General features: G+C 44.1%; 1 protein-coding gene across 3 annotated transcripts in view; it reads left to right on the top strand.

Moving 5' to 3' along the window:
* Positions 1-8,500: 8,500 nt before the first annotated feature.
* Positions 8,501-16,047, top strand: part of NPHS2 (NPHS2 stomatin family member, podocin) — a 30,479-nt gene continuing 22,932 nt past the window's right edge. For all 3 annotated transcript variants that reach the window (XM_049868448.1, XM_049868447.1, XM_049868446.1), the window contains exons 1-2: positions 8,501-8,851; positions 12,828-12,931. In XM_049868448.1, coding sequence (XP_049724405.1) covers positions 8,578-8,851; positions 12,828-12,931 — 378 coding nt within the window. In that variant the 5' untranslated portion in view covers positions 8,501-8,577. The remainder of the gene's footprint in view (positions 8,852-12,827; positions 12,932-16,047) is intronic.

Here is a 16,047-nt window from a genome sequence, read left to right as displayed (position 1 = left end):
ATTTCTGTTATTTATTCCATTAAATGTCCAGGTACCTCCAGGGTATGTTCTTGGCCCTTCTCCTTTTTACTCGTCCCTCTTACCCTGGGTGACCTTTTTCATGCTCATGGTTTCAGCTTTGGCTGATGCTTTCCAAAAGACATGTTCATTCATGCAATAAATGTCTTTTAAGCTCTTACTATGCACCACGCGCTGTTCTACAAGACTGGACAACATCAGTAAGCAAAATAAAGTTCCTATCCTCTTGGAGCTTACCAAAGATAAGCAATAAGCAAATAAATGCATATGATATCAAGTAATATTAAGTGTTTTAAGGAAAAATAGACAAGGGTAAGAGAGTAAGAGGACGGCTGGGTGGCACAAATGATTAAGTGCTCAACTACTAGCTGAAATTTTGGTGTTTTAAACTTTCCCAGAGGTGCCTTGGAAGAAAGTCCTTGCCATCTGCTTCTGAAAGGTCACAGCCTTGAAAACCCTATGGAGCAGTTCTACTGTGCACACATGGGTTGCCATGAGTCAACTCGATGGCAACTAACAACAAGAGAGTGAGAAGGGGCTACTCTGAACGTATGTTTAGAAAAGGCTTTTTTTGTTTGGGCTCTACGGCAATGGTTTTCAAAGTGTGGTCAGGATCAGCAGCAGCACCTGGGAATTTGTTAGAAATGCTAATTCTTAGGCCCCATCCCAGGCCTACTGAATCGAAACTCTAGGGGTGGGGTCCATCAACCTCCAGGTGATTCTTATGCCTGCTAAAGTAACAGAACCACTGCTCTAGAGCAGTTTCCCACCCCTGTACCATATCCTGCAGCAGTTAAGAGATCGGCTGCTAACCAAAAGGTTGACAGTTCGAATCCACCAGCTGCTCCTTGGAAATCCTATGGGGGCAGTTCTAGTCTGTCTTAAGGGGTCACTATGAGTTGGAATTGACTATTTGGCAATAGGTTTGGTTTTGGTGATACCACAAAGGGGAGCAAAAGGTTAAGGAGGTCTGCTGAGAAGACCTGACCCCCCCCCCAAAAAAAATCCACTTCCAAAAAATTAGCCATTGGAAGCAGTATGGAGCACAGATCTACTCTGACACACATGAGCAGTAATCGGCTCCATGGCAACTGATTTTTCTGGTACCCTGAATAGAGTACAGGTGTGCTGTCTAAAACTGATTCTCTCAGCCCAAAGAGAAACCTTGGAACGGAAAAGGTGGTGCTCAGAGCCTCCAGCCCAAAACGGCTTCCCAGGCTCTTCAAAAGGCAACCAAGTGGGGTCTGCTGGTATGTCCACAGGCCTCCAGGTAGCATGGTAAGAGCCATCCAACACTCAACTGAGCTGGTGCAAGAAGCTGAGTACTGCCGAAGATAAATAAGCCTCCCTTTTATTGCCGCCCCAGGTCAGGGCCTGTGAAGCTGGGAGATTTCAACTTCCGGGTGCAAGGAGGCTGCGGCAGTACCGAGGCCGCGGGGGCGGGGCTTCTGCCGGCCCACCTCCCAGCCAGGACCTGGAATCTCGTTCCCATCGATTTACTTCAGATGTTTGCGGAAACCTTGGTAGCATAGTGGTTAGATGCTATCGTTGCTAACAAAGGGGTCAGCAGTTTGAATCTGCCAAGAGCTCCTTGGGAACTCTATGGGGCAGTTCTACTCTGTCCTGTAGGGTCACTGTGAGTCGGAATGGACTCCACGGCACTGGGTTTGGTTTTTTGGTGTTTACTTGGACTCTGTTGGTGGCTGGTGGGCGCTTTTACGAGCATCCACTCTAACTGCCTCGTGACTGCTTTTGTTAATGCCATGTGTGTTGAGCTCCCTACACACATCATTATATTGAAATGCTTGTTATGGGAAAGTTTGAGTTTGAAACTCAACTGCATCATCACAAGAAATATCAATTATATTTGTTGGCTAACGAAAATATATTAGATTCTTCAAGTGTACCTGGTGTATATTTTTAAATGGTTTTAAAATTGCGTAAATGTCTCTTGTCAATGGTTAACTACCATGCGTGCTTTTTATCCTTACCATTGTCAGGACTAAGAATTTGCAAGTAGCCATTTCAAACACAAAATTTAAAATAAAAATTATATTTGCAGAAAGAAGCTCAAGGTTCTATTTTAACTTTTCAAAATATTTTATTTAGAGGTCTTATACAAATTTAATATACTAATATTGAATCCCTAATTCTTTGTATTTTATTTTTATCATAATTATATATAAAAAATAAAATTTTGTCACCAAGCCCGATATAAATGCCCTCAAATCCCCTTAAATTCACTCCAGCATACCATTAAAATAGTATCCTTTTGTATGAGTGCCATGACAAGAAAAGATTGGAAGCACTGCTCTAGGATCTGCTTCCCTTCTCTCTCTGTCTCTCTTGAATCCTAGTCCCCTCCACAACATAACTGAAACAGATAAGGGACAAAATAGAGTCCTTGGGGCCACACAAGCCACCAGAAAGGAGCTGCATCTTTAGTGATGAGTGCAGCGAGATTATAAACTGAAGTATATTGCAGCCAAAGTTGTGATCCCTTTTCTATGTGCTGTGTTCTTTCAGTGATGTCTATGATTCACTTCGATTTTCTCTGTGATTCACTCCTGATTTTGGGAGAGTGGTGTACCTAAAAGTCAAAGAACACCTCTATCCCTGAAAGACCTAACTGGCACTAGGATGGGAATCCATGATGTCAAAACCAGTGTGTGGGCCTAGGGAAGAGGGGCCTAGGGTCAGAACACCTGGTCAGCTTTTTATGTCCTAACAGAAAGAGCCAAGAGGGTCCTTCAGCCCCACAAAGTGTCTAACCCAGCTGATGAGGGTGAAGGACCAGGTAGGGATTCGGATGGGAAGCTCAAACCGGCAGTAGAGCACGTTTGTTGGAGAGTCTTTGCCTGTGTCTCTAGAGGATTCAGCAGAGGAGCCTGTAGCCAAAGTAGGCAACTGGCGAAGGGTTCAGGGTCATGGCTACAGAAACACCATCTGTCCTGAGCTTTAAACCTAAGTATTCAATAGTCTGCTGCACATTTCCAGACAGATATCCCATAAAGTTCTAGCTCAGTATGTCTGAAATTGAACTTACCAGGTCCACCTACCTTTAAACAAAATTTGTTTCTTCTCTTGTCTTCCCTCAGTTGGATGTCAGCCCCATTCACCCAGTCACTTTAACCAGAGTCCTGGGAGTCATCACCTTTTCCTCTGAACATAACTCAAATCTTTTCTCTCACGTGGGTTGCTGCAAGAGAATCCTCTCTGGTCTCTCTGCCTCCATTCTCTTCCCATTTCAGTTTACGTTCCCCCTTGTCCACAAAATGACTTTTCTAATTTGCAAATCTGATCGTATTATTCCTTGGTTTTAAAAAATACTTTGATGGACATTTTTTGCCTATAAGATAAAAATCCAAATTCCTTTATATGGTGTAAAGGCTTTCCATGTCTTGGCCTACTTACCTCTCTGGTGTCCGCTTTCACCAAACTACTGAATGACCTGACGTATTTGAGCTGCTGTCATTTGTACTACTTTGAAAGGCCTACTTCTTGAGGTCCACCTGTAGATCCACCACTCATCTCTTAATACGGCCCAAACTGGATCTCCTCTGACTCCACCTAGGTAGAATTACTTACTCTCTTTTGTGTCTTCACAGTAGCATAAAGATCAGTGGTTCTCAACCAGGAGCAATTTTGAGCCCTGGGACACTTCTTTGGAGATCATTTTTTGGTTTTCACAACTGGGAGTTGGATGCTACTGGCATCTAGTGAGTAGAGACCAGGGATGCTGCTAAACATCCTACAGTAGAACCACCCCCCACCCACAACAAAAAATTATCCAGTCCAAAATGTCAATAGCATTAAGGTTGAGAAATCTTGATATAAATCCTTTCATCATAGCATGGAAGCCCTAGTGGTACAGTGGTTAAGAGCTACGGCTGCTAACCAAAAGGTCAGCAGTTTGAATCCACCAGCCACTCCTTGGAAACCCTATGGGGCAGTTCTACTCTGTCCTATAGGGTCAATATGGCTCAGAATCGACTGGATGGCAATGAGTAATGGGTATCATAATATGCAAAACACTTTATCACATTTATCTGTCTTGTTTACATATCTGTCTCTCCCTGTTTGACTATGAGTTCCTTGAGATCATGCATAATATCTCACCTTTATATCCTCGGAGGTGAGCAACACTAAATACGTAGTAAGTGCTTACTAAATCCAGAGTGAATTAATAGGAGAAAAGTCATATAAGTCTTATCTTGTCACTGCATCTAGAAGTTAACAAACCAACACCTGCCATCTCCAGGCAAAGAAAGCAAGAACAGTTAGGGAAAGTGAGTCTGCCACAAACGAAAACCAAACTCACTGCCATCGAGTCAATTCCGACTCATAAGACCAAGTAGAACTGCCCCATAGGGTTTCTAAGGAGCAACTGGTGGATCGAAACGCTGACCTTCTGGTTAGCAGCCAACCTCTTAACCACTGCATCACCAGGGCTCTGCGAGTCTGGCACAGAATCTTGCATCTATGACTACCTGTTCACCCTGCCAAGGTTGAAATCTCCATCATGCCTACTACCCACTTCATAACCCCACGTGGTCACCAAATTCTTTTGATTCTCTACCTCAGAAATATTTCCTGAATCCAGGTCATCTTCACTGCCAAGGCCTTGGATCACACTCTTACCAGCATCACTTTCCTAGGTCACTGTTATGCCCTACACTGTCACCTAAAAATTGAGAAAATAAAATTAAGTAAGCCCCCGTAGTTTCTCCCAGTGCTAAAATTATTAGGTTTCCGAGTTTATCTAGTACCAGCAAATTCCAGCCTTCCCATTAAATCATTCATATGAATCAGTATTCACTTCATTTATCCATATGGATATAAAAGTTCGAAACACTAAAAAGACTACCTACCTACAGACTGGGAAAAAGTTTTTAGCTATGACATTTCCGATCAGCGCCTGATCTCTAAAATCTACATAATACTGCAAAAACTCAACTGCAAAAAGGCAAATAACCCAATTAAAAAATGGGCGAAAGATATGAATAGACATTCTGGTAGCTAACAGATATATGAGGAAATGTTCACGATCATTAGCCATTAGAGAAATGCAGATGAAAACCACAATGAGATTTCACCTCACTCCAACAAGGCTGGCATTAATCCAAAAAACACAAAATAATAAATGTTGGAGAGGCTGTGGGGAGATTGGAACACTTCTACACTGCTGGTGGGAAAGTCAAATGGTACAACCACTTTGGAAATCGATTTGATGCTTCCTTAAAAAGCTAGAAATAGAACTACCATACGATCCAGCAATCCCACTCTTTGGAATATATCCTAGAGAAATAAGAGCCTTTACACGACAGATATATGCACACCCATGTTCATTGCAGCACCGTTTACAATAGCAAAAACATGGAAGCAAGCAAGGTGCCCATCAACGGATGAATGGATAAATTATGGTATATTCACACAATGGAATACTATGCATCGATAAAGAACAGTGAGGAATCTGGGAAACATTTCATAACATGGAGGAACCTGGAAGGCATTATGCTGAGTGAAATTAGTCAGTTGCAAAAGGACAAATATTGTATAAGACCACTATTATAAGAACTTGAGAAATAGTTTAAACTGAGAAGAAAACATTCTTTTGTGGTCACAAGAGGGGGGAAGGAGGGAGGGAGGGAGGGTGGGGGAGGGAGGGAGGGTGGGAGAGGGGTACTCACTAATTAGATAGTAGATAAGAACTACTTTGGGTGAAGGGAAGGACAGCACACAGTCCAGGGGAGGTCAACACAATTGGACTAAACCAAAAGCAAAGACATTTCCTGAATGAACTGAATGCTTCGAAGGCCAGCGTAGCGGGGGCAGGGGTCTGGGGACCACGGTTTCAGGGGACGTCTAAGTCAATTGGCATAATAAAATCTGTGAACAAAACATTCTGCATCCCACTTTGAAGAGTTGCGTCTGGGATCTTAAACGCTAGCAAGCAGCCATCTAAGATGCATCAATTGGTCTCAACCCACCTGGATCAAAGGAGAATGAAGAACACCAAGGACACAAGATGATTACGAGCCCAAGAGACAGAAATGGCCACATGAACCAGCGACTACATCATCCTGAGACCAGAAGAACTAGATGGTGCCTGGCTACAACCGATGACTGCCCTGACAGGGAACACAACAGAGAACCCCTGAGGGAGCAGGAGAGCAGTGGGATGCAGATTCCAAATTCTTGTAAAAAGACCAGACTTAATGGTCTGACTGAGACTGGAAGGACCCCAGGGGTCATGGCCCCCAGACCTTCTGTTGGCCCAGGACAGGAACCATTGCCAAAGCCAACTCTTCAGACACGGATCGGACTGGACAACAGGTTGGAGAGGGATGCTGGTGAGGAGTGAGCTTCTTGGATCAGGTGGACACTTGAGACTATGTTGGCATCTCCTGCCTGGAGAGGAGATGAGAGGGTGGAGGGGGTTAGAAGCTGGCATAAAGGACACGAAAAGAGAAAGTGGAGGGAGAGAGCAGGCTGTCTTATCAGGGGGAGAGTAATTGGGAGTGTGTAGCAAGGTGTATATGGGTTTTTGTGTGAGAGACTGACTTGATTTGTAAACTTTCACTTAAAGCACAATAAAAATTATTTTTAAAAAAGTTCGAAACACTAAGTGGGAATAATTATAAAAATTTAGAAAGCCTTGAAATACTGTGTAACTTTTTGTGTTACAAACATAAACTCAAAAGTCAACGTTAATTGGTCTTCCCTTTCTTCTAGCAAGGAGTTCCCCACAGATGTCAGTCTCTTATGAAATCCAAACAAGGAGTAAAGTATTAAGAGTTTAAAAATGTGCACACATAATATTTTCAACAAAGGGATGACCAACACTTTCAATTAAAATGGAATCTAAAAGAAAACAGGATCATCGTTATAATTTCTTCATGTTAAACAAAAGTAGAATGAGGCCAGCCAGCTAGACTCCTACAGTTAACTCAGCAGATGCCTCCCCAATCCCCTCACCTTTGCTGAGTTGACCTTTTTACCGTGGAATGTGATGCACTTTATCAGATATTGTCATTCATTGTCCCAACAGACTACTGTTTTAAGTAGGTGTTTATATTGCTATTTCAGATGGATAGAGAAAATGAAGTTACAATTAAATAACTTGTTAGTGGTCCCTCAGCAAAGAAGATTGAGGACAGACACCCAGCACGGGCCCTGACACCCAGTAGGGCCTTTTCTCACTGGGTTTTCTCCTGCAAGAAATCTCTCTAAATCTAAATAATAAAGGGGTGGGAGGGAGAGAGAGGAAAGAGGTCCAAAAGAGTGTACTTTCTCTTTTAAAATGTAAACACTCCCAGGAGTAGTCGGATCACACGGTTACCATTACCTGTTAAGGCTTTCAGACAGAGTAAGGTCAGGATGTAAATTAAGACTGAGGGGAGTGGAAAAGGCACCCTCGGGAAGCCTCTTAAGGAAAAGGGGGGGGAGCGGGTGGTTTGGGGAGAGGTCTTCAATTTACCTTAACCCCAAAACCCAAACCTGTTGCCATCAAGTGGATTCCGACCCACAGCAGTAGAACTGCCCCATGGGGTTTCCCAGGCCAAAATCTTTACGGAAGCAGACTGCCCCATGTTTCTCCCACGGAGCAACTAATGGGTTCAACCCACGGACATTTCGGTTAGCAAGCCAGCGCTTAACCACTGCGCCACAAGGACTCCTTAATTTTACCTTAAAACCAAAACCAAACCTGCTGCATAGAGTCGATCCTGACCCATAGCGACCCTAGAGAACAGACTAGGACTGCCTCCTAGGGTTTCCAAGGAGCAGCTGGTGGATTTGAACTGCCGACCTTTTGATTAGCAGCCGATTCACTTACTCATTGAGCCACCAGGGCCCCAACTTTACCCTAAATCACCCTAATTCGATAACCTTTTGTATCCTCTTTGGCTCTCTGGCGTTACACTAGGACCACACACCGTGTTTCATGGGATTTTTACAAACAACGCAAAACGCCTTCACACCTTCAGGGACGCCCTCCTTGGTTTTTCAGGTAGCTGAATCTTAAGTATAGCCCAATTTAAAATTTATAGACACAAACTTTTAAACCCCAGACCTGGCCCAAGGGCTCTCACGTCAACGTTGCACCCAGTCTTGGGATCAGAGGCCCCTGTCTACAGCTCCTCTGAGCAACAGCTGTTCGGTCTCGCCGGGAGCACACCGCAGAACTCGGGCCGGTTCACCGGGGCCGCCCCCCTCTCCGCCCTGCCCCCCTTCCCGCCCCCATCCCTCCTCCCCGCCCCCACCTTCCCGCCCCTGCCGTCCTCCCCGCCCCCGGCCCCCCTCCCCGCCCCCGGTCCCTCCTCCGCGCCCCCGGCCCCCCTCCCCTCCCCTCCCCCGTCCCTCCTCCCCGCCCCCACCTTCCCGCCCCCGCCGTCCTCTCCGCCCCGGCCCCCCTCCCCGCCCCCGGCCCCCTTCCCCTCCCCGGTCCCTCCTCCCCGCCCCTGCCCCTCCTTCCCGCCCCTGCGCCCCCGCCCGAAGGTCTTTTTAGGCGTCGGGGCCGCCTTGCAGCTCCCTGCTTTTCGCGCCGCTGCTCCGGGGATGGAGAGGAAGGCTCAGAGCTCCTCCAGAGAGGCCCGCGGAAGAGGCGGCGGGTCCCCCGACAAGGAGAACAAAGTGGGGAAGGCAGAGAGGGGCCGTAGGAGCCGCGGGCGCAGCGATGCGCGGCCCGAGCGGCCGGGCTCTGGGCGGGCGCGGAGCCTGCAGGAGCCCCGAACGCCGGCCGCCACCGTGGTGGACGTGGATGAGGTCCGGGGCTCCGGCGAGGAGGGCACCGAGGTGGTGGCGCTGCTGGAGAGCGAGCGGCCGGAGGAAGGTACAGTGGGCAGGTCGGGAACCCGGGAGGGCTGACGCTCGAGGTCCCAGTAAATGACAGACGTGAGTCAGAGACGCACCGATCACTCAGTGATGGGGACGAAAGTACATCAAAAGAAAAACAGACAACAAACATCAGCTAAATACGCTCGGCCTCAGCAGCTAGTCATGAGAGGGATGTGGGAGGGAGTGTGGTCTGGATTGGGGGCCAGTCCACATGGCAAAGGAACCATGCTGTTGGTTTTTGTGGCCATAGAAGGACATATGGACACCTAATTTAAGTAAAGATATACATGACCTGGCGGTTCTGCGCAACGATGTGGCTTATTTTCCCCCTCAATGTTACCTTAAAAAAAAAAGGCATTTTAAACTTTCTGTGGGATGGTCACTTCTAAAAAGTAGAGGCAGCAGAACCAAGCAGGAAGGAGCTTGGGCTCCAGACTGTCAGACCTGAGTTTAAATGTGAGCTCAGCCACTTGCCGGCCCTGCCATCACGGGCAAGGAATCCAACAGTAAGTACCTCAGAAGGTAGTTATGAGGACAAAATGAGATAAGCACTTAGTGCAGGGCTAGGAGCAAAGAACACGCTCAATTACAGCAGAATTCTTTCAAACTAAAAGAAAGTATTAAACCAAAGGAGGGAATCTTTTTTTTTTTTTTTTTTGCCTCTGTGTTTTTTTTTATTTTTTTAAGTAAAGCAACTCTTTGGAACAAATTTATTTGCCTCCAGTACTTTTTATAATAGAGGGAAGAAGAAAAATTATTTCACCTTAAGTAGTAGAATGCAAAAAAAAAAAAAAAAAAAAAGAGAGAGAGAAAGAAACCAAACCCATTGCCATTGAGTCAATTCTGACTCATTTCAATCCTATAGAACAGAGTAGAACTGCCCCAGAGGGTTTCCAAGGAGGCTGGTGGATTCCAACTGCTGACTTTGGTTACCAGCCGAGCTCTTAACCACTTCGCCACCAGGCCTCCAGTAGTAGGATCAAACCAAACCAAACCCATTGCTGTCGAATAGTGAGCTGTATTGCTTTCCGCTGGCTATTAAATATTATTTAACATTTTCTGGTTACCAGCAATGCCATATATGCTGGATCATTGAAAGCTAGGATTTGAGAAAGATGCCTGCAGCTGGTGTGTGGTTAAAATAGCCAAGTGTCCTGTGGAGTTGATTCCAAATCATGACAATCCTGAGTATATCAGAGTAGAACTGTGTTCCATAGAGTTTTCAATGGCTGATTCTTTGAAATATCAACAGGCTTTTATTCTGAAGCATCTCTGGGTGGACTCAAACCTCCAACCTTTTGGTTAGCAGCTGATGTGTTGTTGCCTTTTCATCAGTCAGAAACTTCTGGTGATTAAATGGTTATCGGGCTCAAAACCAAACCAAACCAAACCAAACCCATTGCCATGAGGTTGATAATGCCCCAGTAATGCAGAGGTTAGAGGACTTCTGGCACTGGGTACTGGGCTTTAGTGCTGTGTGGCAGACCTCATTGGTGGGGTAGGCAAAGGAGGAAGCTCCCATTTATGGAGCCCGTACTAGGTAGCAGGCACACACTGGGAGCTTTACTGAGTTATTTAATTCCACACCAATCTCTGAGGTAGATTTTATCATCCCCGTATCTCAGATGAGGAAACATACTCTGAGAAATTAAGTAACTTGCCCGAGACCTAAATCAGGGAAATGGAGAAGATGTAATTCTAGAGCAAGACCGTCTGACTGACAAGCCCACGTGGTTCCCTTTATGGCGCCATCCCTGATTTCTGGACACAGTCTCAGCACTGCTACTAACTAGCTATGCCTTTGGGCAAGTAGCTTTACCTTTGTGGGCCTCAGTCTCTTTAACTACAAAGTAACTCAAAAAGGAGACCCTAAGCTGTGGAGAAGTCCCACTAAGGATCACGTGGCTGGCCTCTGCCACGGCCTTGTTGGGGGAAGTTCCGTGGTTCCCAGGAGGAATGGGAACAAGACACAGCAACAACCCCTCCTCTTTCTCTCTTAGCACCTTACTCCCATAGCCAGGCTACTTAATAAATTCTACTTAATAGATGCTTAAGGCCCTGGGGGAGAAACAAAAAGTTTCACCTTAGCCAAATGTTGGATGCAGCTTGACTTTATACCAGAACATGATTATTTTAGAATACATTACCTGTGTAATTGTATGTTTTATCTGCAGGCTTTTCCTGCTTTAACATTTATTATTTCACTATTCATTTAAAACACATATGACATTTGAGTATCTCACTCCATGAAGATAATATTTTGTGGGTAAAGCTCCAAGTTAGGTTTAGGTATAAAAATTAGTTTTCTATTCACATCTCTAACCAGTGTATGAAGAAATTTGAGGCCATTCTTATAAAATGGAATTTTGTCTGCATGTGGATTTATTTCTTTTTATTTGCCATGGCTATGCTGGCAACTGAAATATATTTATAAACTAATTAAAAATGGCAATGACAGTGTTAGTCATTTGCCTTTAAGGGAAAATATTATAAAAACTAACATGTTGCTACAACAGCATTTCCTAAAGTAGGTTATTTGTTATTTATGAGAAAGACATAAACAGTGGGTGTTCCATGGAGAAAACATTGCATGATCAAGCAGCTGGGAAACACTAGGTTAAACAAAGTTAAAATGCTTCTTTATTACAGGAATTCTCATAACTTCAATATGCTGATGTACATCAGGGATCTCCTGGAGGGGGATATGATACACAGTATTTCTCAAACTCGTTTGCCCTGGGAACTCTTCCTTCGTGGAGCATCCTGTGGGATTAGTGTCCCATGGAACACCCTTTGGGAACTGTTGTGCTATGGCATTTTGTGCTGGTGCAGCCTGGCCCTACATCAGACCATGATTATTTTAAAACACTTGATCTGTGTAATTGCCCTCTTCAAGTGATCTGCATGTCAGTTTGGTGATGACCTTTCCACTTATTTTCATGAAAATTAAATTTTAAGCCTACCAATTAGTTATGCTCTTCTTTTTTGTCTCTTAAAAATAGGCTTTTGAACATTTTCTAATCTTTAGTCAACTTCTAGTCCTCTGTGAGATTTTTAAACTGTCAAACGGTATCCCTTCGGCTAGTTTTCTAGTACCTGGAGATTAAAATTCTTCAGATTTCCATAACTATTACACTGAAATAGTTTTTTTATCATCCATTCCCTTCTTCCTTCCTCCATTGAACAAATATTTGTTGAGCACGCACTATGTGTCAGGCACTATTCTAGGCCCTGGGCAACACAACGCAAACAAGATAAGCCTCCAAGGAGCTTGTGTTCTTGAGATTAACTTTCCCTGCTAGTTTCATTTATCACCCAAGCAACCTGGACGCTTAGCATCACTCTTTTTACAGACATTAATGGGCTTATCGGTAGGTAAAGACTCTCTGGAGATCAACACCTTAACCCAAAAAAGGGCTGTAATGGAGTAATTCCAGACATTGAAGCAGGTAGTAAATGGGGAACTTATTTCAGGGAAGATGAGCTTCTGGACACATCTGGTCCAAATCACTCCAAATAACAAATCCTGACACACGTAAAGCACCGCTCAGCACTTTTTTCAGTATGTATGTATGTCATTTCTTCCTTACCCCAGCCCTATGAGACAGTGCTTATCATCCCTGTTGTATAGATGAAGAAACAGAAGTTTGAATAGGTTATGTGCCTTGATTAAGGCCACCTGGACAGTAAATGGTGGAGCCAGAACTGGAACCCAGATCTCGTACCCCAGATTCTGTGCTTGTTTCAGTGTATCCTGCCACCCTTCCATGAGTGTGCTCCACCTTCCACGGGCCCACATACAACTCTGAGGCCTGAACCCTTACTGCTCTGTTATCCCATTCATTCTAATATTTCCAGCAAAGTCTCCAAGCTGCTGTGACCCCAGAACTTGCTGGACTAACAAGTGGTAGTCATTGGATATGGGAAGTTCTAATATAATTATTCTTTTGCTTTCATTTTTTTCTTTAAAGGTACCAAGTCCTCTGGTTTAGGAGCCTGTGAGTGGCTTCTTGTCATCACATCCCTACTCTTCATCATCGTGACCTTCCCTTTTTCTATCTGGTTCTGCATAAAGGTGAGATTCCATGAGGACCCAGTAAGTCATTTCCTGATGCATCTCACTGACCACACCACGCCCACTCTCCCCACTGTGTTTTCATGTGTGCTGTCAGCTCTGCATGGAATGCCCATACCACTCCACCCATCTTCCAGGAGAGCTCTTGCCCCTTCAAGACCTTGCTCAAATACACTGGCCTGGGAAGCCTTCCTTGATTCCCGCCATGACTGCCGTTCCCTTCCCTGTGCTCCTGTATCACCTGGCTTTTACATTCATTCTAGCATTCATTACATGTGTGATATTTGCTCACAGACTTTTCCATCAGACTGAGAGCCACTTGAGGGTTACATCTAGTTCATCTGTACCCTTTAACACAAAGATTGGCCCAGCATGGCTCATGATGTCCACTCCTGACATTTTCCAGGAAACTTTTGAGGCAGCTTCTATAGACCATGAATGACAGTTATCTTTAGCCCAGGTAGTTACACATCCCTGTCCCTGTCACACATCCCTGTGAATGAAGACATGTGTCAGTTTGGGAAGCACATGCCAAGACTGGAATTAGAAGAGCCAGGGATTTACTGGGAGGTGTTTGTCTGTGAAAGATTGAGAGAGGGAGTAGAGTAGACAGGGAAAGCCTTTATTTAGGTAATGATGCAGGTCTGACACCTGTAAAATGAGAAGGACAAAGAAGGATTGGTTAGAAAGAGCCTTGGACTGTGTTGCAACATGGAGGGAGCAAGACTCAGCCAGCACAAAAGGGAACTCCAGAGCAAAGTTTCCCTAACAGAGTCATCCCAGGATAGGCAGCAATGGTTAGGCCCTAGAGTTCTCTTTCCTTTCTCAGTCATTGGCTGGAGCTTCAGGGAAGAACATGAAACACTATGATGGATACACTATGAAATGAAACACTTTGATGGATACAGCTGGGGCTGTTGCTGACTGCACTACTCTTCATGGCAGGCTCTCTTCTTTTTCTTCTTTGTGTGTGTGTGTTTTAATAATAGCTTTATTGAGATATAATTCATTCAGTGATTTTTTTGTATATTCACAGAGTTGTGCAACCATTTCTACCATCAATTTTAGAACATTTTGATCACCTCAAAAAGAAATCCCTTGCCCATTAGCTTTCACTCCTCATTTACCCCTTCCCCTACCTCCTTGGCAACCACCAATCTATGTTCTGTCTCTATGGATTTGCCTATTCTGGATATTTCATATAAATGGAATCATACAATACGTGGCCTTTTATAACTAGCTCTTTTCACTTAGCATAATGCTTTCAAGGTTCATCCATGTTGGGGCATTACTTCCTATGACTTTTTATGACTGTATGATATTCCATTGTATTTATCCATTTTGTTTATCCATTCAATTGTTGATGGACACTTGAGTTGTTTCTAGTTTTTGGCTGTTATGAATAATGCTTCTATGAACATTCATGTACAAGTTTTTGGGTAGACATATGTTTTCATTTTTCTTAGCTTTTTTTTTTATACACCTAGGAGTAAAATTTTTGGATCATACAGTAACTCTAGGTGTAATCTTTTGAGGAAATGCCAGAATGTTTTCAAAAGGGGCTGCACCATTTTTTATTTCCACCAGAAATGTATGAGTTCCAATTTCTTTACATCTTCATCAACACTTCTTATCAGCTACCTTTTTCAGCATAGCTATCCTCTCAAAAAAACCAAACCTGTTGACTTCGCGTCAATTCCAACTCATAGCGACCATATAGGACAGAGTAGAGCTGCCCCATAAGGTTTTCAAGGAGTGGCTGGTGGATTTGAACTGCTAACCTTTTGATCAACAGCCAAGCTCTTAACCACTGTGCCAACAAGGCTCCTTCCTGTTGTTGTTTTTAGGTGCCATCGAGTCGGTTCCAACTCATAGTGACTCTATGCATTACGGAACGAAACGCTGCCTGGTCCTGCAGCAACCTTATAATTGTTGTTATGCTTTAGCTCATTGTTGCAGCCTCTGTGTCAGTCCACCTCGTTGAGGGTCTTTCTCTTTTTCGCCGACCCTGTCCTCTTTTTAGTACCCTGCCAAGCATGATGTCCTTCTTCAGGGACAGATCCCTCCTGACAACATGTCCAAAGTATGTAAGACTCAATCTTGCCATCCTTGCCTCTAAGGAGCATTCTGGCTGTACTTCTTCCAAGACAGATCTGTTCATTCTTTTGGCAGTCCATGGTGTATTCAATATTCTTTGCCAACACCACAATTCAAAGGCGTCAGTTCTTCTTCGGTCTTCCTTATTCATTGTCCAGCTTTCACATGCATATGATGTGATTGAAAATACCATGGCTTGGGGCAGGCGCACCTTAGTCTTCAGGGTGACATCTTTGCTCTTCAACATTTTGAGGAGGTCCTCTGCAGCAGATTTACCCAATGCAATGCGTCTTTTGATTTCTTGACTGCTGCTTCCATGGCTGTTGATTGTGGATCCAAGTAAAATGAAATCCTTAACAACTTCAATCTTGTCTCCATTTATCATGATGTTGCTCATTGGTCCAGTTGTGAGGATTTTTGTTTTCTTCATGTTGAGGTGCAATCTGTACTGAAGGCTGTGGTCTTTGATCTTCATCAGTAAGTGCTTCAAGTCCTCTTCACTTTCAGCAAGAAAGGTTGTGTCATCTGCATAACGCAGGTTGTTAATGAGTCTTCCTCCAATCCTGATGCCCGGTTCTTCTTCACATAGTCCAGCTTCTCGTCTTATTTGTTCAGCATACAGATTAAATAGGCATGGTGAAAGAATATAACCCTGACGCACACCTTTCCTGACTTTAAACCAATCAGTATCCCCTTGTTCTGTCTGAACAGATGCCTCTTGATATATGTAAAGGTTCCTCAGGAGCACAATTAAGTGTTCTAGAATTCCCATTCTTTGCAATGTTATCCATAGTTTGAAATGATCCACACAGTCGAATGCCTTTGCATAGTCAATAAAACACACGTAAACATCCTTCCTAGTGAGTGTGAAATGGTATCTCAATGTGGTTTTGATTTGCCAATGGCGTTGAACATCTTTTTAGGTGCTTACTGGCCATTTGTATATCTTCTTTGGAAAAATGTCTATTAAGATTCTTTGGCCATTTTTTAATTTGGTTACTTATCTTTTTAATATTGAT

Source organism: Elephas maximus, chromosome 24, assembly GCF_024166365.1.
Source record: "Elephas maximus indicus isolate mEleMax1 chromosome 24, mEleMax1 primary haplotype, whole genome shotgun sequence".
NCBI classification, from domain to species: domain Eukaryota; kingdom Metazoa; phylum Chordata; class Mammalia; order Proboscidea; family Elephantidae; genus Elephas; species Elephas maximus.
The sequence above is the reverse complement of the archived record's forward strand: the minus strand, read 5'-3'. Positions and strand labels throughout refer to the sequence as shown.